The sequence below is a fragment of the Falco peregrinus genome, chromosome 5 (genome assembly GCF_023634155.1).
Source record: "Falco peregrinus isolate bFalPer1 chromosome 5, bFalPer1.pri, whole genome shotgun sequence".
Taxonomy (NCBI): domain Eukaryota; kingdom Metazoa; phylum Chordata; class Aves; order Falconiformes; family Falconidae; genus Falco; species Falco peregrinus.
This window is the reverse complement of record NC_073725.1, coordinates 68895899-68911367: the sequence shown is the minus strand read 5'-3', so window position 1 is coordinate 68911367 and position 15469 is coordinate 68895899. Positions and strand designations below refer to the sequence as shown.

The 15469-nt window shown below is 42.4% G+C and overlaps 3 protein-coding genes across 8 annotated transcripts in view; 2 read left to right on the top strand and 1 right to left on the bottom strand.

The window, feature by feature from the left end:
• MICOS13 (mitochondrial contact site and cristae organizing system subunit 13) overlaps positions 1-1156 on the top strand; it is a 22824-nt gene extending 21668 nt beyond the window's left edge. The window contains exon 5 of the mRNA XM_055805702.1: positions 820-1156. Within this exon, the coding sequence (XP_055661677.1) occupies positions 820-880 (61 nt within the window). The 3' untranslated portion in view covers positions 881-1156. The remainder of the gene's footprint in view (positions 1-819) is intronic.
• The window catches only part of LOC101922733 (scaffold attachment factor B1), a 20366-nt gene extending 9036 nt beyond the window's left edge, over positions 1-11330 (bottom strand). The window contains exons 1-9 of the mRNA XM_055805700.1: positions 10631-11330; positions 9085-9172; positions 7832-7896; positions 7536-7742; positions 6155-6217; positions 5587-5614; positions 4187-4685; positions 3707-3756; positions 602-702 (exon numbers count right to left, since the gene is read on the bottom strand). Coding sequence (XP_055661675.1) covers positions 602-702; positions 3707-3756; positions 4187-4685; positions 5587-5614; positions 6155-6217; positions 7536-7742; positions 7832-7896; positions 9085-9172; positions 10631-11305 — 1776 coding nt within the window. The 5' untranslated portion in view covers positions 11306-11330. The remainder of the gene's footprint in view (positions 1-601; positions 703-3706; positions 3757-4186; positions 4686-5586; positions 5615-6154; positions 6218-7535; positions 7743-7831; positions 7897-9084; positions 9173-10630) is intronic.
• SAFB (scaffold attachment factor B) overlaps positions 11218-15469 on the top strand; it is an 18461-nt gene continuing 14209 nt past the window's right edge. For 3 of the 6 annotated variants that reach the window (XR_001227162.3, XM_027791510.2, XM_005240813.4), the window contains exons 1-4: positions 11218-11576; positions 12464-12551; positions 14288-14352; positions 14441-14719. Coding sequence is in view for 5 of the 6 variants with exons in the window: in XM_027791510.2 (XP_027647311.2) it covers positions 11385-11576; positions 12464-12551; positions 14288-14352; positions 14441-14719 (624 nt within the window). In the remaining variant the exon portion in view is untranslated. Of the gene's footprint in view, positions 11577-11852; positions 12058-12463; positions 12552-14287; positions 14353-14440; positions 14720-15469 lie in introns of all 6 variants that reach the window. The other 3 variants (XM_027791511.2, XM_055805701.1, XM_027791513.2) reach the window with 3 other exon arrangements.

Sequence of the window (15469 nt, the reverse complement as noted above, 5' to 3'; positions counted from 1 at the left end):
AACTAGCTCTTTCAATTTCCCAACTGACAGGGAGATTTAACTTGCCATTTTATCTATCGTTAAAAACAAGTGCAGGACACACCACCCACCTCCCACCCCCTGCAAACCAAACCAAACAAAAACCCACCCAAAACTACCCGAACAAGTGCTTTTTAAAGCAACTGCTAACTCTAGACAAAAACAAAACTTCAGGTACCATGGCAATTCTCAAGATATTCCCCAATAATTATGTTTCAACATACAACCTATGTTTTACTTAGTCCTAAAGAAATATTTAACAAACAACACTAAATTCACTGTTGACTGTGAATTCCCAGTGGGTGAAAATACTGTACTACAGCCCAGGAGACAGAAGTATATGTAAACAGTCACTGACTGTTTCAAATAAAGGACAGTCAATGGAATTTTATACCTGTTTGGAAGTGAGCAACAGAATAAAAAAAGCAGCTGTTCAGTGTTTGGCAATTTTCTCCTTGATATCCCACAATATTTTTGATAATTTGATTCCTTTCACTAGTATTTTCTGTGACAGGAGCTTAAGAAGTCTTATTAAGACAATTTCAAATTAAACCAAACCAAAATAAAATTTAAAACCCCTTACCTTCCCATATTTGCTAAACAGATTCTTCAAATCTGTAGCTCTGGTAGTGGAAGCCAGTCCACTCACCCAAAAGTTTCTACCAGAACCGCTAGCAGTGCGACCTAATAAGGAAAACAAACAAAACTAAAACATACCCAAAATCCTCATTATTTTAGCAACTACTTCTGCATTAAAAAAGGAGCAGTTCCACAAGTCTTTTATTTCTTTTTAAATCACAGAGCAAGTGAAATGCAACGCATAACATTCTCCCCCATGATTCACATTCCGGAAGGCAAGTAGTATTACAAGTCCAAAAACTTTAAATTTCAAGCTTTGATACATGCAACTGAAGTATATTATGTCATTCTTCAAGACACTGGACTAGAGCATCTCTAAAGTAACTGGTTCCTTAGAATGTGCCTGGATAGATCCCAGTAACTCTGCACTTACAGGAAAAGACAAGACCTGCCGGAGTTGTGGGAATGGCGTTAGTACCCACGTACGCTCATGCCTTGCCCTCCTTACCCCCTTGACTCCAAAGGAATGATGATGGGATGCAGATTCCCTGTGCCTCTCAAGGAAAGACACGCACCATAAAGAAAGCAAGAAAACTTCTCTTTCTGCCTACAGACATTCCACAGTTGGGGTATGAAGCCTGTGACTTCAAGTTACAGGAGTCAGAGAAGACCTAGCTTGCTTTAACTATGCAAGAACTACAGAACACCATCCAATCTGGCATCTAAACTAGAAAGGTAATTTTAGAAATGGCTATGTACTTGTAATGTCTGAAAACCCAATGTCTAGTGATTAAAAAGTGTTTGAACTGAACTCCAGGTTTTAGTGTCTGCATTTCAGCAGGAAGCACTTGGGGAAGGATACTGTTTCCAATCTCCTCTGAAATGCCTTTTCTGTCCTTTTATCAGACTTGGTAGTGTTCAGTTCCACAGCTTCAGTGAATGGAGTGAAGCAGGTTTCAGTCCAGCTACCTGATTGCAAATCATCTGCCTTTTTTTTTTTTTTTTTTTTTGTGATATACAGAATTTCTCAGAACTGCTGTCACTGAGGGCAGACGTTTCTTCCGGAACCTTTCTAAAATGCTTTTATTTGGGTGTCTTTCCATCTCTTACTTCCTGATAATTTTTGTCCTTGTCTCAACCGTGACCTTAGCACTGAGAACACTGTTGTTAATATTTATACAAGTTCCCTAGGAAAGTATGCAATCATCTGTGTCAATCTCTTTAAAAAACAAAACAAAACCAAAAAAAAAGAGGCCTTTTGTATAAAGGAGACTAATTCTACACCTGCCATCTTCCAGCCTCAAGAACTGCATGGACAGAGGTGTGCAAACACATGGGAGATACGTTCTCTTGTTGTTTCAAAAAGCTGAGCTGTACACTTTGATGCTTCTACTCCACAGGCTTCCTGTAGCATTTTAAAACTGCCACCTGCAGTTATGCTGCCATCCTGGAGAAAGAGAAAAATGAGCACTTTCTTCTTACTGATGATTTTTTAGTACCTTAATGTCCTTTGTAAACAAACTTCAACTAGTCTTAACATACCCAGGTTTTGCCTTCCCATAAGACTTAAAGAGGTGTTCCTGCAATGGCACTGCACTTCCAAGACAGACAGGAACTGTAAAATCTTCTCTAACTTAGAAACTAGAACGATGTGGATATTGGGAGCCAACCCTCACCACTGAAGACATCTTTCAGATATGTGTAAATCTACTGACAAGTCCACCAGACTTATGAGCTCATAAATTTCTTTTTCTACACTCTTATTAAATACAGGTCTCATAATGAACGCATGGAAAATAGAAAACTCGTCCTAAATAAAATCCTTTCATACTGGTGTGGAAATAGCAATATATGAGTCAGAACTGACTTGTACATAGTTCTGTACCTTTCTTCCAGCTCAACTGCTTTGCTCTGCATGCAGAGTTACACGATCAAGTAGCTACCTCTCCCCAGTGCTGTTTTCTAAGCCAGAAAATGATATAAACAAATGTTACGGAACACAGCACATCCTTTGGAGAAAGGTATGCAGGGGCAAGGTAGTTTGCAGACACCCAAGTCCCTGAAGGCTGTTTTAAATGCATACCTCAAGAAGAGTTTTCCCAGTTCACAAAAAAACACATGCTGAAGTCCTTGGCTAAATGACAGCATCCACAAAGCACTAAATATTCCGAAGTAAGAGAACACGAGATTACAGACTGTGAGCAAGAGGTAAATCCTAATGGAGCTGACTGTGAGGTCCAGTAGCTTGCACAAACAGGTATAACCTCAGATCTTGGAAAAAGTAGCTGACAACAAACTCAGTCTGTGTTGTAAAACCCAATTAACACCAAACAAATTCTTCCTGTTCAGTCAGTAGACAGATGTCATCATGAGTTACATGCCTATTATAGGAACTGCTGGAACTTGCATGCTTAAGAGTGCTGAACTACCTGCCTGCAGTATATATGTTAAAATTCAGTTTGAAAATCTGCGCTGGTCAGACAGGAGAGAACAGAGAGGTGGGGTGAGCTGCAAAGACTCAGCAGCTTGATGTATAAAAAGGAAGAACTGGATGAGAAGAAGGAGCAGGCACTTGACACTGTTGAACAACAAATTTTCATCTTGCTTATGACACATTTGCACTGTAAATACGATCTGCACGGACAAAGATTTAATAACATCAATCTAACTTGAAGACAACGTTATGCTGTAAGTTTTGGGTGGCATTTAAATACATGAATACTAGATTCCAAATTATTTCCGAACAGAAGACAGTATGAAGACCCATAAGCGTCTAGTAAAGCAAACACAATTGCGACAGGCTCTCGACTCCCTAACAGCTGTTGGTAAGCATCTTCAGCACAATGAAGGACATATTTGCCATGAATTAATGTCTACCTTTGAAGATCAAGATACAAACAAAAGGGTACGACACAGATAACCTATAGAAAAATGCATAAAAAGAAAATAGTTTTTGGCCTAGATTAAAAAAAAAATATCCAGAAAGAGGTGAATAATTTACGGTATTTGACAACCGCACACATTCCAACCCTTCTCTACTGAAATTCCCCATCCAATACAAAACCAGTTTCTCCAAGCAATCATTATTTTTTTTTTATAAGAAACATACCTTTCTCATCCTTTGAGATTATCTTTGTATCTCTGTCCTCCTCAACAGGGCTAAAGACAAAACACCACATTATTCAAGTCAGAAATAAAAGTGACTAACTATAAATTATGAAAAATGCTAAAATTAAATACCTACCAGAAAATATGTTGCAAATGAAAACATACCTTTGTATACTTGATTTAAGAAATCTGACAAGAAATAATGCAGTCAGATCCTTAAACAGACATATTAGGAAGACGTTTACAAATAAGAGCAATTTAAGGAAACAACCTTTGAAGGTTGAGGAAGGAAAGAAATCAAACCCTCTGTGTTTAAAAAAAAAAAAAAATACCTGCACATGGAGAAACAAAACAGACTCTTTAGGAACAGGCTACAATTTCATCAGTCTCGGTGGCCAATTGAAGGAAACAGCTTATGCGCATCACTTAACGACCAATGAAAAAAAGATAGCATCTGGTCTATAACGGAGAAAAAACAAACCTCTTTTTCTGATCACCGCCCTCACTGGTTGAGGACTCTTTAGTGGCAGGGGATTCCTCAGAATTAGCTTTCTCTTCTGTTTTCTTGGCATCTTCTTTGCTATCTTTGGCTTCGGGACCTGGGCCTTTTTCCGCTGTTTCCCCACTAGAGGCTTCCAGGCCTTGGGAGCGTTTGCTACTCTGATCGCTTAGGGTCTCTACTACTAAACATTCAGAGTCCGCGTTCTCTTCCTCTATTGTCTGTTCACTTGTCTCCCCTTTTGCTACAACTAAACGCTTTGCTTCCTTCCTTGCCATAGCTTGTGCCGATTTGCTGTCCAAATCTAAAGCATCTTCCTCCAACTGAGTGGCAGCAAGAGCGTCCTCTTCCTCTGCTAGCCTCTTGCCTGGCACCACGTTACTTGCTTCCTGTGCATGTGGCCGCTCCGCTTCGGAAGTTTCTTCGTTAAGGAGCTCAGATTTACAAGTTTCCCCCAAAATGTCGAGTATTTTCTCATTTTCTACGGATTTAACAGGAATAGAATGGCACAAGATTTAATCACCAGGGAAATACAGCAATCACAAATGTGGAACTGGCATGGCTGCCACACTAACACCAAGAGAACTTCTAAGCTACACAGAGATTGGAAAACCCTAGTGTACACAGTGTTAAAAGTACTACGCTAACTGCTCTCTGACAAACTACCACATCAGCCCTAAAGTGTTAACAGGGAAGAAAAATGCCCCCACAGATTTAACAAAAACCTTCTGGCTGATCCTTGATATTCTTCACGAAATCATTCAGCTCTGTTTCTTCTCTAGTTAGCTTCCAGAGTCCGAGATGCTTAACTGAACGTATCAAGGCACTGAGGGTTCAATTTTTAAATTTCTGTGAAATTCTTTTAGCAGACAGTCCAACATGAGAACTGGGCATCTTCTGATGGTGCATGAGTGTGTTTGCAGTCCAGAAAGTGAAAAGTATCTGTATGAAATTCCCATGAAGAAACTCTCTTCTTTCTTCTGTATCCAGTAACTAATCTTTACATTATAATGCCCTACAATATCTTTTTACTGCTTTTACTGCTCTCTACTTAGTAAGAGTTAAGGTATGTGCGATATCACAAGATCTGTTTACAAGTAGAATCTTTAGCTTTTAAACTGTGATTAACTTCTCTAAATCCATTTATGTAGCTTAACAGGTTTTTAAACCATTTCATTTCACTGAAAATATTTCAAAGATGACAAGCATCACTTCACAGATCTGGGGATATGATTGGGTTTCCAATCTCTATGACCCTGCATGATCTGGATTGTCCATCATAAAAATAATGCAAATTATGTTTGTTTGCTTCTTTTTTTAATAGTTAATGGTTTAAAAAGTATTAGTTGAAAAGACAGGAATATGTTTTTCTTTAACAGTACCTGGCTCCAAGTGCAGCTTCTCCATTTTCTGTTTGGGAAAATAAACACAGAATGAGGATTTTATAAAATGTATTTCATAACACAGAACAGCAGCCCCCCGCCCAATCCCAAGACTGAAAACCACACAAATTCACCTACTACGTTAAACACTTTTTTTCACCAGCCACTGGAACTCAGTATTTTATACCGGGTAACTTTTCTAGCACATTAAAGCCAAATCAAAGTATCAGCCGCAACTGCATTCTCATACCTAACTTGGAATGTTAAAGAGACCAATAAAGTATCTTTGTGAACTGCATCAATGGCAGAGTGTAAAAAACACCCAGCTACTACTTGATATAATCAGCAAGAGAAATTTGCCACAAAATTGGAAGTCTTGATAGCTGACTGAAAAGTAGGGAAAAACCACAGGACGTTCTCATTTGACAGACTGTATTCCAAGCAAGATCACGTCTGTCTTGGATTCTGTTACAATTTCACATTACTATCACATTTTCTTTTTTGTAGCATGAGCATAGAGTGAAAACTGATAATAACGATCTGAAATACAGCTACATTTTCAATTTACCTTCATTTCAATTAAATCTGAAGAAGAGGCATCTAAACTGTTTTCAATTTCATCATAATCTCCCTAAAAGAGTAAAAAAGGAATTATAGCATTTCTTACAAAAAGTAACATTAGCTTACGGAGAAGTACAACTGTATTCCATTTTCCCTAGCAATAATATGAGAAGTATTTTTTTATTTGACACATTTCAATTGATTGTGACCCAAGAATGAGGAGCAACATTAGAATATTCTTGATAATTAAATACCTTTCTCCAGTTACCTTTCATTTTAATTTCAACACAACATTGTCTATTTCAAAGCTACTCTTATTTAGAGAGGAAATGTATTTCACATTTCTGTGGTTACTGTACATAACACGTTTTTCCATTTCTTTACTACTTTAGTTTCTAACTGAAAAAAGAAATTAGAAAGGCAACTGACTTAGGTTTCTACCCTTCCAAAAACAAAACATGTCCCCAAAATCTTCCTTCCTCAAGAGCTGATGGTAAGACTCAACCAAAGATCACTGGTTACATGATTCACAACAGCACTAATTTACAGAGCACCACAAAATCGTGTTTCAGGTTAACTGGATGTTGTTGCAATGACCCTCTTTTCAGAAGGTAAATGATAAAAAAGTTCAGACAGACAACACAGGCCTAAAATAAACAAACAAACAAACAAAAAACCATAAGGAGGCATGGAAGGACAGTATGTTCCATTTTCGGAGTGAACAGCCTAAAATGAAAAAAAAAACCCACAAGGATCCAAGGAAGTGTAATATTTGGGCAGTGAATGTAACATATAGAATATATACTGTTCATTCAGCAGCAGGAGACTGTGCTGTCTGTAAAAGACATTGCAAGCTGCTCTCAAAACGAAGTAAAAAACCTGGCAATGTCAGAACAGGGCAATACAAAATACATTAAGATCTTCTTATTTTATTAATCTTTTGAGAAAACTGTACAAGAGAAATTCTTTAAACCAGAGCATTATTTCTGCAGAAAAGATTTCCAAATTATCCGTGAGCTGAAAACGTATTTCTCTCTCTCTCCATATATATATAAATACCTAGACGGCTGGGTGTATGCATATATACACTTAAACACATTAAAGGTAAGAGGGAACACCAAAACTAATGAATTACTTTCAATTCCAAGTTTCTTCCACTACAAGCAAAGATGTAACTGCAAGGTAAAGAAGGCAGTCTACTGTGAATATTTCAAGCCTCTGCTAGGTCCAAGAATATTCAACACTTAAGAGAGCAGGACATGAGAGCTGTTAATGTGAAATAGAACCCATATCACCTTCATGTCCCTATATTCTATTACACTGAAATAACTTGTGCATGTTCTGCTTACTAATACCTTCTGAAAATTCAGAGACCTTTACTCACTTACCTCGTTTTCTGTTAGCTGATCTGGAAGTTCTTTCATTTCTGCTTCAACATTATCTTTATTATCAGACAGAGAATCAAGAATATTATCAGGACTATAGTCTTCTCCACAGTCTACAGCACTGCCGTTATCTATTTCAGCTTCATCTAACACACTAATATCCATCATGTCAATATCTTGCAAGGTATCCAGACTTGCTTCGATATCCTCCTACAGAAAGACAAAGGGTAGACGTGCATTTATTGTGGGTTAAGTGATGCATATTCTCAGTAATTATCAGCAATCATGATTTCACTTACCTGCCCATCCCTAGAGTTTTCTTCTAGTCCGTTGTCTTCAACACCTTCTTCTTCTGGTTTTCTTCCTAACAACAGTATAACTTAAGTAAGATATAGCACTAAATTTCATAACGTATAGTCTTTGCTGAATTATCTATTCAACATTGAGTCCGTTTCAACAAATAATCATGGAGACCCTGGATTCAGAAGTCCAGGTCTGTCTGGGTATAATGAAGGATGACTTCCCACTCCATACAAGCGAACAGTGTGAGCATGAACTAGTAGTAGCACAGCTACATTTTTCAGCAGCTACAGTCCTCTCATTCTACAACACTTCAATACCTAGAAAGACAACACTGTCCAGGAAGGTGTTCCAGTTAAAAGAAATACCCTATCACTGTTACAAAAAGCCTCCCTTCTACCATTTAAATAATTAAACTGATTTAGAATCAGTCTTCAGTTTGAAGATCTTGGACATGCTTAGGCACACCTGTCACCATCAAACTTGTATCACTACCCAAAAACAACTGCTCTTTCTGTTTCTACCCTATTATCTTAAAGGAAACAGCTTAAAAATGTAAGTTTCAGACAGTATCTTTAAAGAATTGGTTATGAGCAATTCAAATAAACCACACATACCATGTCCTGCACAGTATTTAAAGTTTTTGAAGCAAAATATACTTAAATCACTAACGAGCTATTTTGGAACAGTTTATTTTAAAAACAACGTGGTTACAGACTGAAATATGACAGTAACAAAAGTAATATGCATTTGTTATTTGTGCAACAATAGCTCTAATTATTCCCACTGTAATTTCTCACATGTAAAAACATATCCCAATGGTGATGGAGGTTCAAGGGCTTCTATGAAAAAAGGAAAACATATATAGTTATGGCAAGGAAATTACAACCCAGGGTGTTGTGGAGACACCTTAATATACCTTAGCAGAGCTTTCCACAGGAGCTTATGCTGCAGCTGCTTGCTTTGTACCTGACACAATTCTACTCACAGTCACAAGTACAGAAACACCTGCAACTTATGGTCTCATCAACAGATTTCAAGATTTGCTGCTAACAGAAGCATTGGTAGGCATCATATTATCATTTAAAACCTGTCATTGCTCACTAATGCAACAGAGTTTTACTGTTTTCCATAAGGGAGAAAGAGAAAGCATTTCCCCCCAAGTTAAACTAATGAAACAAAGAAATCAACATTGTATGTGCACTTCTAGCTACACTGAAACAGAGATACTGTAATTGTTCAGGTTCCATACCTTTGCTAGTTCTTTTTGGCATTCTCTTGTTGGTCAGTTCTGAAGCCACAGGGATTTCATCAGGATCTCCTCCTTCGTCCTCAATGGCCTATCGGAGACAGCAGTATGACACCTCTTGTATTGCTCATTCATGTGCATTTGTACTTGCTTTGGATGAGATATAAATTTCTTCACAGTAGCTTGTATGGAGTTATGTTTTGGATTTGTTCAGAGAACTGTTGATAACACATGGATGCGCCAGTTACTGCTGACCAGTGCTTGCACAGCATCAAGGCCTTTTCTCCTTCTCACGCTGCCCTGCCAGCGAGCAGGCTAGGTGTGTACAACAAGCTGGGAGGGTACACAGCTGGGACAGCTGACCCCAACTGACCGAAGGGATATTCCATACCATATAATGTTGTGCTCACCAATAAAACCAGTGTGGGTGTTTAGTGAGACTGCCATTACTTGGGGAATGGCTCAGAATTGGTGAGCGTTTTCTTTTATATCACTTGCTTTTCCTCTTTCTCCTCTGGGTTGGTTTTTTTTTTTCCTTCCATTTTTTAAAATTATTAAACTGTCTTTATCACAATCGATGAGTTTTCTCTCACTTCTACCCTTCAAATTCTCCTCCCCATCCTGCTGGGGAACGAGTGAGCAGCCATGTAGTGCATAGCCGCCTACTAGGGTTAAACCACGACAGTATTTTTAAGGATTTGTTAGATGGAAACATCAGTGTCTCACCCTAGCTCAGGTCATACAGCCAGGCAGCCGTATCAGCCCTTAGAAAGGCTGAACATTAAGGTGGTGTAACACAACCCACAGCCAAATCAAGCTATGGTTGAGGAGCAAAGTCGCCCTCATCTGTAAACAAGGCTCCCTGTTGGCAGATAAGCACTTCAATGGTATAAAGCGGAGTGACTGCTACAGGAACTCCAGCACATCTGACAGGATTTTTTTTCTCAAAGTGCAAGTTTATTAGAACCCATAAAAGGGCCAGGATCGACTATGCTGTTCTGGCCTTGTACAAGTCTGTGAAAATAAATTCCGGAGAGAGGGAGTCAGGTGGCGCATGTGAAGAGAAAGCAAGAGAAAGCGGGGGATAGGGAGCGCGGGTGCGCTGGGGGAATGGGAGAGGGGAGCGGGGAAGGCCGCGTGCGGCAGGGCCGAGGAGCGAGGGAAGGGCCGGGCCCCGCGGAGCGGAGCGGGCCGGAGGCAGGCCGAGGGGCGGGCGGGGCCCGCAGGCCGCAGCCGGTCCACGCTGGGTCTTCGGAGCGCTAGCAAGAAGCGGCACAGCGGCGGGGCTGCCGGCGGCCCCCGCAAGGGCAACGGCTCGACAGCGGGCCCAGGAGAGGGGTACGGTGGCGTTACAGGTCACCCCGCGGCTGCTCGGGGCCGGCACCGCCGCCCGCCACCCCCGCTCCCCTCAGGGCCCCTCGGCGCGGCAGCCCGGGGCGCCGGGCCAGGCCCCGAGCGCGCATGCGCCGGGCGCCCCAGGCCGGGGACAAAGGACCCGGATGACACCTCCCCCTCCGCCGCCCCCTCTCCCGCCGGGTTCGCACCTCACCTTCCTCAGCCGCTCCATCAGCACGCTCTTGTTGCCGCTGCTGTCGAGGTTACGGCGTTTGAGCTCGGCGCGCAGGTCGATGACTCGCAGCTCGCTCAGCCGCCGCGTTTCGGGTTCCGAGCCGAGAGCCGCGGCCCCACCAAGGGATGTGAAGTCCCCCAGCCCGGCCGCTGACTGACTCTCCGCCATCAAGGCTCCTTCGGTATTCCGCCTCGAGCCCGAACGCACGGAAGAATATGGCACAATCAAGCAGCTAACCTTGCGATCACGGCACAAAATGGTGGGGAGGCCAGGACGCGCCGAGGGGAGGGGGAGGGAGCGCGCTCCGCGCAGGCTCGGAGCGAAGGGCGCCGGCCGGCCGGGGGCGGGGGGGGGCGTGGCCTGGCGGAACGCGACGGCGGCGGCTTGTGCGCAGGCGCAGGCGGCGGCGACTCGGCCGAAGGGCGGCCCGCGCGCCCCGGCGCATGCGGCCCCGGAGCGCGGCTGCGCACTGCGGCGCTGGGGGCGGGGCCGGCGCTGCTGCGCGCGCGCGCCTGTCACCGCCTGCGCCAGAGCGGCGGCAGCTCCCTCCGCGCACGCGCGCGGTCCGCCGGCTCCTGTCAGCCGCGCGTGCGGGCTGCGGTCCCTTCCCTCCCCTCCCCCTTTCTCTTCAGCGCGTCTCGGTTTTGCCACCATTTTGTGCCGCAACTGTGGCTTTTCGCCGTTGTTTTGATCCCGCCTTGCTCCCTGCGTGCGAGTCGAAACGACGGCCCCCATGGCGGAGAGTCAGTCAGCGGCCGGGCACGGAGAACCCGCGTCCCTGGGCGGCTCTGGAGTCTCCGGTGCCGAGTCCGAGAGTCGGCGGCGGCTGAGCGAGCTGCGCGTAATCGACCTGCGGGCTGAACTGAAGCGCCGCAATTTGGACAGCGGCGGCAACAAGAGCGTTCTGACGGAGCGCCTGAGGAAGGTGAGCGGGGGGACGCGCCGGGGCGGGGTGGGAGTCGCAGGCGCCTGCGCGGCCCCAGCCCGCCGGGCGCCGCTGAGGAAAATGGCGCCAAACGGCCTCGGAGCGGAGGGAGCGGGGCGGCGGGGAGCCTGCGGGGCCCTGTGTGCGCCGGGAGTGTGGCCCCTGCCGGGCTGTCCCAGATGAGACCACCGGTCTCATGTGGTAGCGGGGGGGGGGGGTACGCGCCCGTCTGGCGTTGCCCTCCCCTCAGCGAGCCCCCCCCCTCCGGTTCCCCAGCGCCGCAGAGCACAGCGAGGTAGCCGTGGCGCTCGGCCCCAGTGTTTCTGGCCTCATGCATCGCTGGGTTTTCCGCCCTGCATTGAGCTCCTGGATTTACAGTTCTGTACGCTGTCTACCAGGTTTTTCCCTGCCTACTCTTCCCCACCCCCACCTCGGCTTTCTAGCTCGCAGCCTGTACAGCGTAGCCTCATCAGAATGTTTGGTATGTTAGTCTAGCATGTGGACCGCCTTCACTGAACTGATGCTTGCTGTCTCCTGGAGCCAAATTTGTTGTTGCAATATTTGTTGTTGCAAAGACTCTGTTGCAATGCCTCCGGGTATCTCTGCACTGCTGCAAACGCTGCAGGACTGACTTATTTTGTTTATAGGTTATACCGCTGACAGCTTTCCAGAAACTTTACACCAACATGTTACTGATTCCTGTGTACTTCTTGCTTTGATCTGATGGTCTTTGGTTTGCATATCCAAGCTGCTGCTAATTCAAAGCGCTGGATTCTTGTTTGGGTATTTTTCTGCCTCTGGTGTCCAGCTTTTGAACTCAGCAGAAATGCACAAATGGAATTTTTACGTCTGTCGTGATATCTGTCTTTGTCTTTTCCCCTTAATAGGCTATTGAGGAGGAAGGGGGGAATCCTGATGAAATTCCAGTGGTTTCAGAAAATGTCATGAAGAAAACTCCAAAAAGAAGCAGCAAAGGTACAGGGCAGTTAGGGAGGATCTCCACCCCATCCCCCTTGAGTTTTCTAGCAACTTTTACTCATGAAATGGAACCTTGCTAATCTGTTTTCTGAAGTCTGGTTTTCCTTTTGGGGAAGGGCTTGGCTTAATTTTGGCACTGTCGCTGAATGTTTTGCAATCACAAAACTACAGCTAACATTACTTGCTTGAGCCAGGTTTTGGTAATACTGGTTTTCTGCAGGAAATTAAGAACAATTGAGTCTTCTGTTCCTTGATTCTGTCCTTTAATGACATAAGTTACTGGTATTCTTCTCTATATTTGTGCTCAGGTTTCCAGGGATGGATGGTATGGTATTAAACGTAATTTATTCACAGGACTTCATGTAGTTTATTAGGGAAGGATTTGGTCCACTCAAAGGGTCTGTTGGCTTGTTCTCAGAGTTCCCTGAAATTTGTAGCAGGAGTTACTGAGTAATACTGAAGCAGTGTCAGTGTTTTTAAAATAGATAATTGGTGGTTTTATGTGACCGTACCTTCACTTTTGAGAAATGTAAGGGGGTTTTTTGAGTTAGAAATGCAGTTTCTAGCAATTTCAATATTCAAAAAAGTTCTATGTAGTGTGTTATGCTTATGTTTCATAGATAATAACAGTCTCATTTTTCTCCCCAGAAGACTAGTTTTTAATCAAAATCTGAAATTGGATATGTTTTTAAGGCTTCTTCTATGCATGATTTTTCTGGTGGTGAGACATAGTCTTACATAATCCTTATTTTAAAAAATAATTGCTGTTTTTCTAAAACTAGTCAGTTAGCAGTTTGATCTTACTTTGTAACCAGATAATGTTGAAACTTAACTTTTTGTGTTAGAGCTGAGCAGAATAACTAGTTTAGAGGAAGAATTTTAATCAAATTACTGATGCTGATGTAAATGTGAATTTGTGAGATGAAGCTTTGATTGTTTTGCCAACTGATTTGTTTGACCTGGATTTTTGTTGCGTCCAATTTGGAGTAATGACATTTGTTTGCAAACTAAAATGTGAAATTTTAAATGGATGGAGAACAAATGTCACAACTGTATGTAAAAGCAGAGACATCTTTGGTACTCATGATCATTGTCAGGTCTGAGAAAAATACTTAATGTACATTATAGCACTTAATGTTGGGATGGAAATAGATGAGATGTTCCTCTTAGCTCTAAAACCCCTTTCCCCCTTTTTTTTTTTATTGTAATGTGCTTACAGTTTTTTGAGGAAAATAACATTCATGAAAGATGAAACTGCTCTGAATTTGAGGAGTTCCTATTTGGTGCTGTTGAAACTAGCCGACTGTTTTCAGTAACATTAGTTCTGATGTTATGTGTCCAGCTGGTGAACAGAGCACTGCAGTAATGCTTACGCATAGGGGGGGGGGGGGGGTTCATTGTTTTGTGTTGGGTTCTTTGTTTGGTTGCTTTTTTCTTTTTTTTCTTCTAGTAAATGTCTGTCAAGACACGTTAAGATAAATTACTGCGGTCTCAGCTGAGCCAAATGTTCTGAGGGTAGTGCACAGTGGTGCTTCTTGAACTCGTGATAGACCTTGGACTGTAGCATGTTTGTCAGTTACTGAACTGGGATGGTATAGGAACACTCAGTTGTGGAAAATAAGGAAAAAGTAGACAGCTAAACTGGATGGAATACCAACTCTGATGAAAAAAACAAAACTTGAAGGATGCATGTTGTTACCTTCTTTTTATTCTAACGATCGTAATATTGTTAGGACGTAGACCAGATGAAGAGGGAGTAGAAGATAATGGCCTGGAAGAGGATTCGGGAGATGGACAGGTATGTGAGGCTCTGTTTGAAGCAAAGTAATGATAGCATCACTTTCAAATTACAATGACTACTATATATACTTTTTTTCTTTTTACAGGAGGATATTGAAGCAAGTTTGGATAACTTGCAGGATATTGACATGATGGATATTAGTGTGTTAGATGAAGCTGAAATAGATAATGGCAATGCAGTAGATTGCGGAGAGGATTACAGTGCTGATAATATTCTTGACTCACTGTCTGATAGTAAAGAAAATGCTGATGCAGAAGTGAAAGAACTTCCAGATCAGCCTACAGAATATACTGTAGGTAACTTGGAGGCATCCCCACAATTTTCAGAAATTAAAGAAGAATCAAGAGAAATACCAGTAGTGATGGTATGCATCTCTCATGTGTGTGGAATCAGATTCTTTTTTTCCTTTTTTTTTTTTTTAATTTTTTTTTCTTTTGAATTGAACAGTAAAACAGTAGCTAAAGAGTATTTGAAACCATCTGGGGCTCTACCAGTTCTCATGGTCATTGCTTTTTCTTTTACGTTTTTGTGGAAATAGCATTTTTAATTTTAAAATGCTTAGATTTTGTTTGTACACATATGACTGTACGAATCGGTAGTAATCCAAAAAGCATTTGTTTTAATCATGCTTTGAACTCTGTACTTCACCTTATGTTTATGTTCCCATTTTCATATCTTTGCTTCATTTAGGAGGACCTGGGTGGCATACAAATACTGTAGCCTTATTCACTTCAGCTGAACAGCAACATTCTGGGAACTATATTCTAGATATTTTTTTTTGTTGAGATAGCTGTTGAAATTATTTTTACATTGGCTTTCTGTGTTTGGCTGTTGCACTGCTTATATGGCATTGTCCATCCTAGCTAGAAGATAATGTTTTTCCCCAAAGTCAAGTGTTTATCTCCTGAAGTGTACAACAAAACATTTTGAAGAAAAGTCATTTCTGTCCCATCTAATAGGGAAGTATTGCTCTTTGTTGTGTGTGCACATTGTGTCATCTGAGATCCTAAAGTTGGGTTGTTCCTTGCCCCCCAAATTTGAAAGTTGCAGAAATAAGCTTAACCCCCTATTCCCAAGCATATCCCTGCCTCACACAAGTCATATAGAAATACCC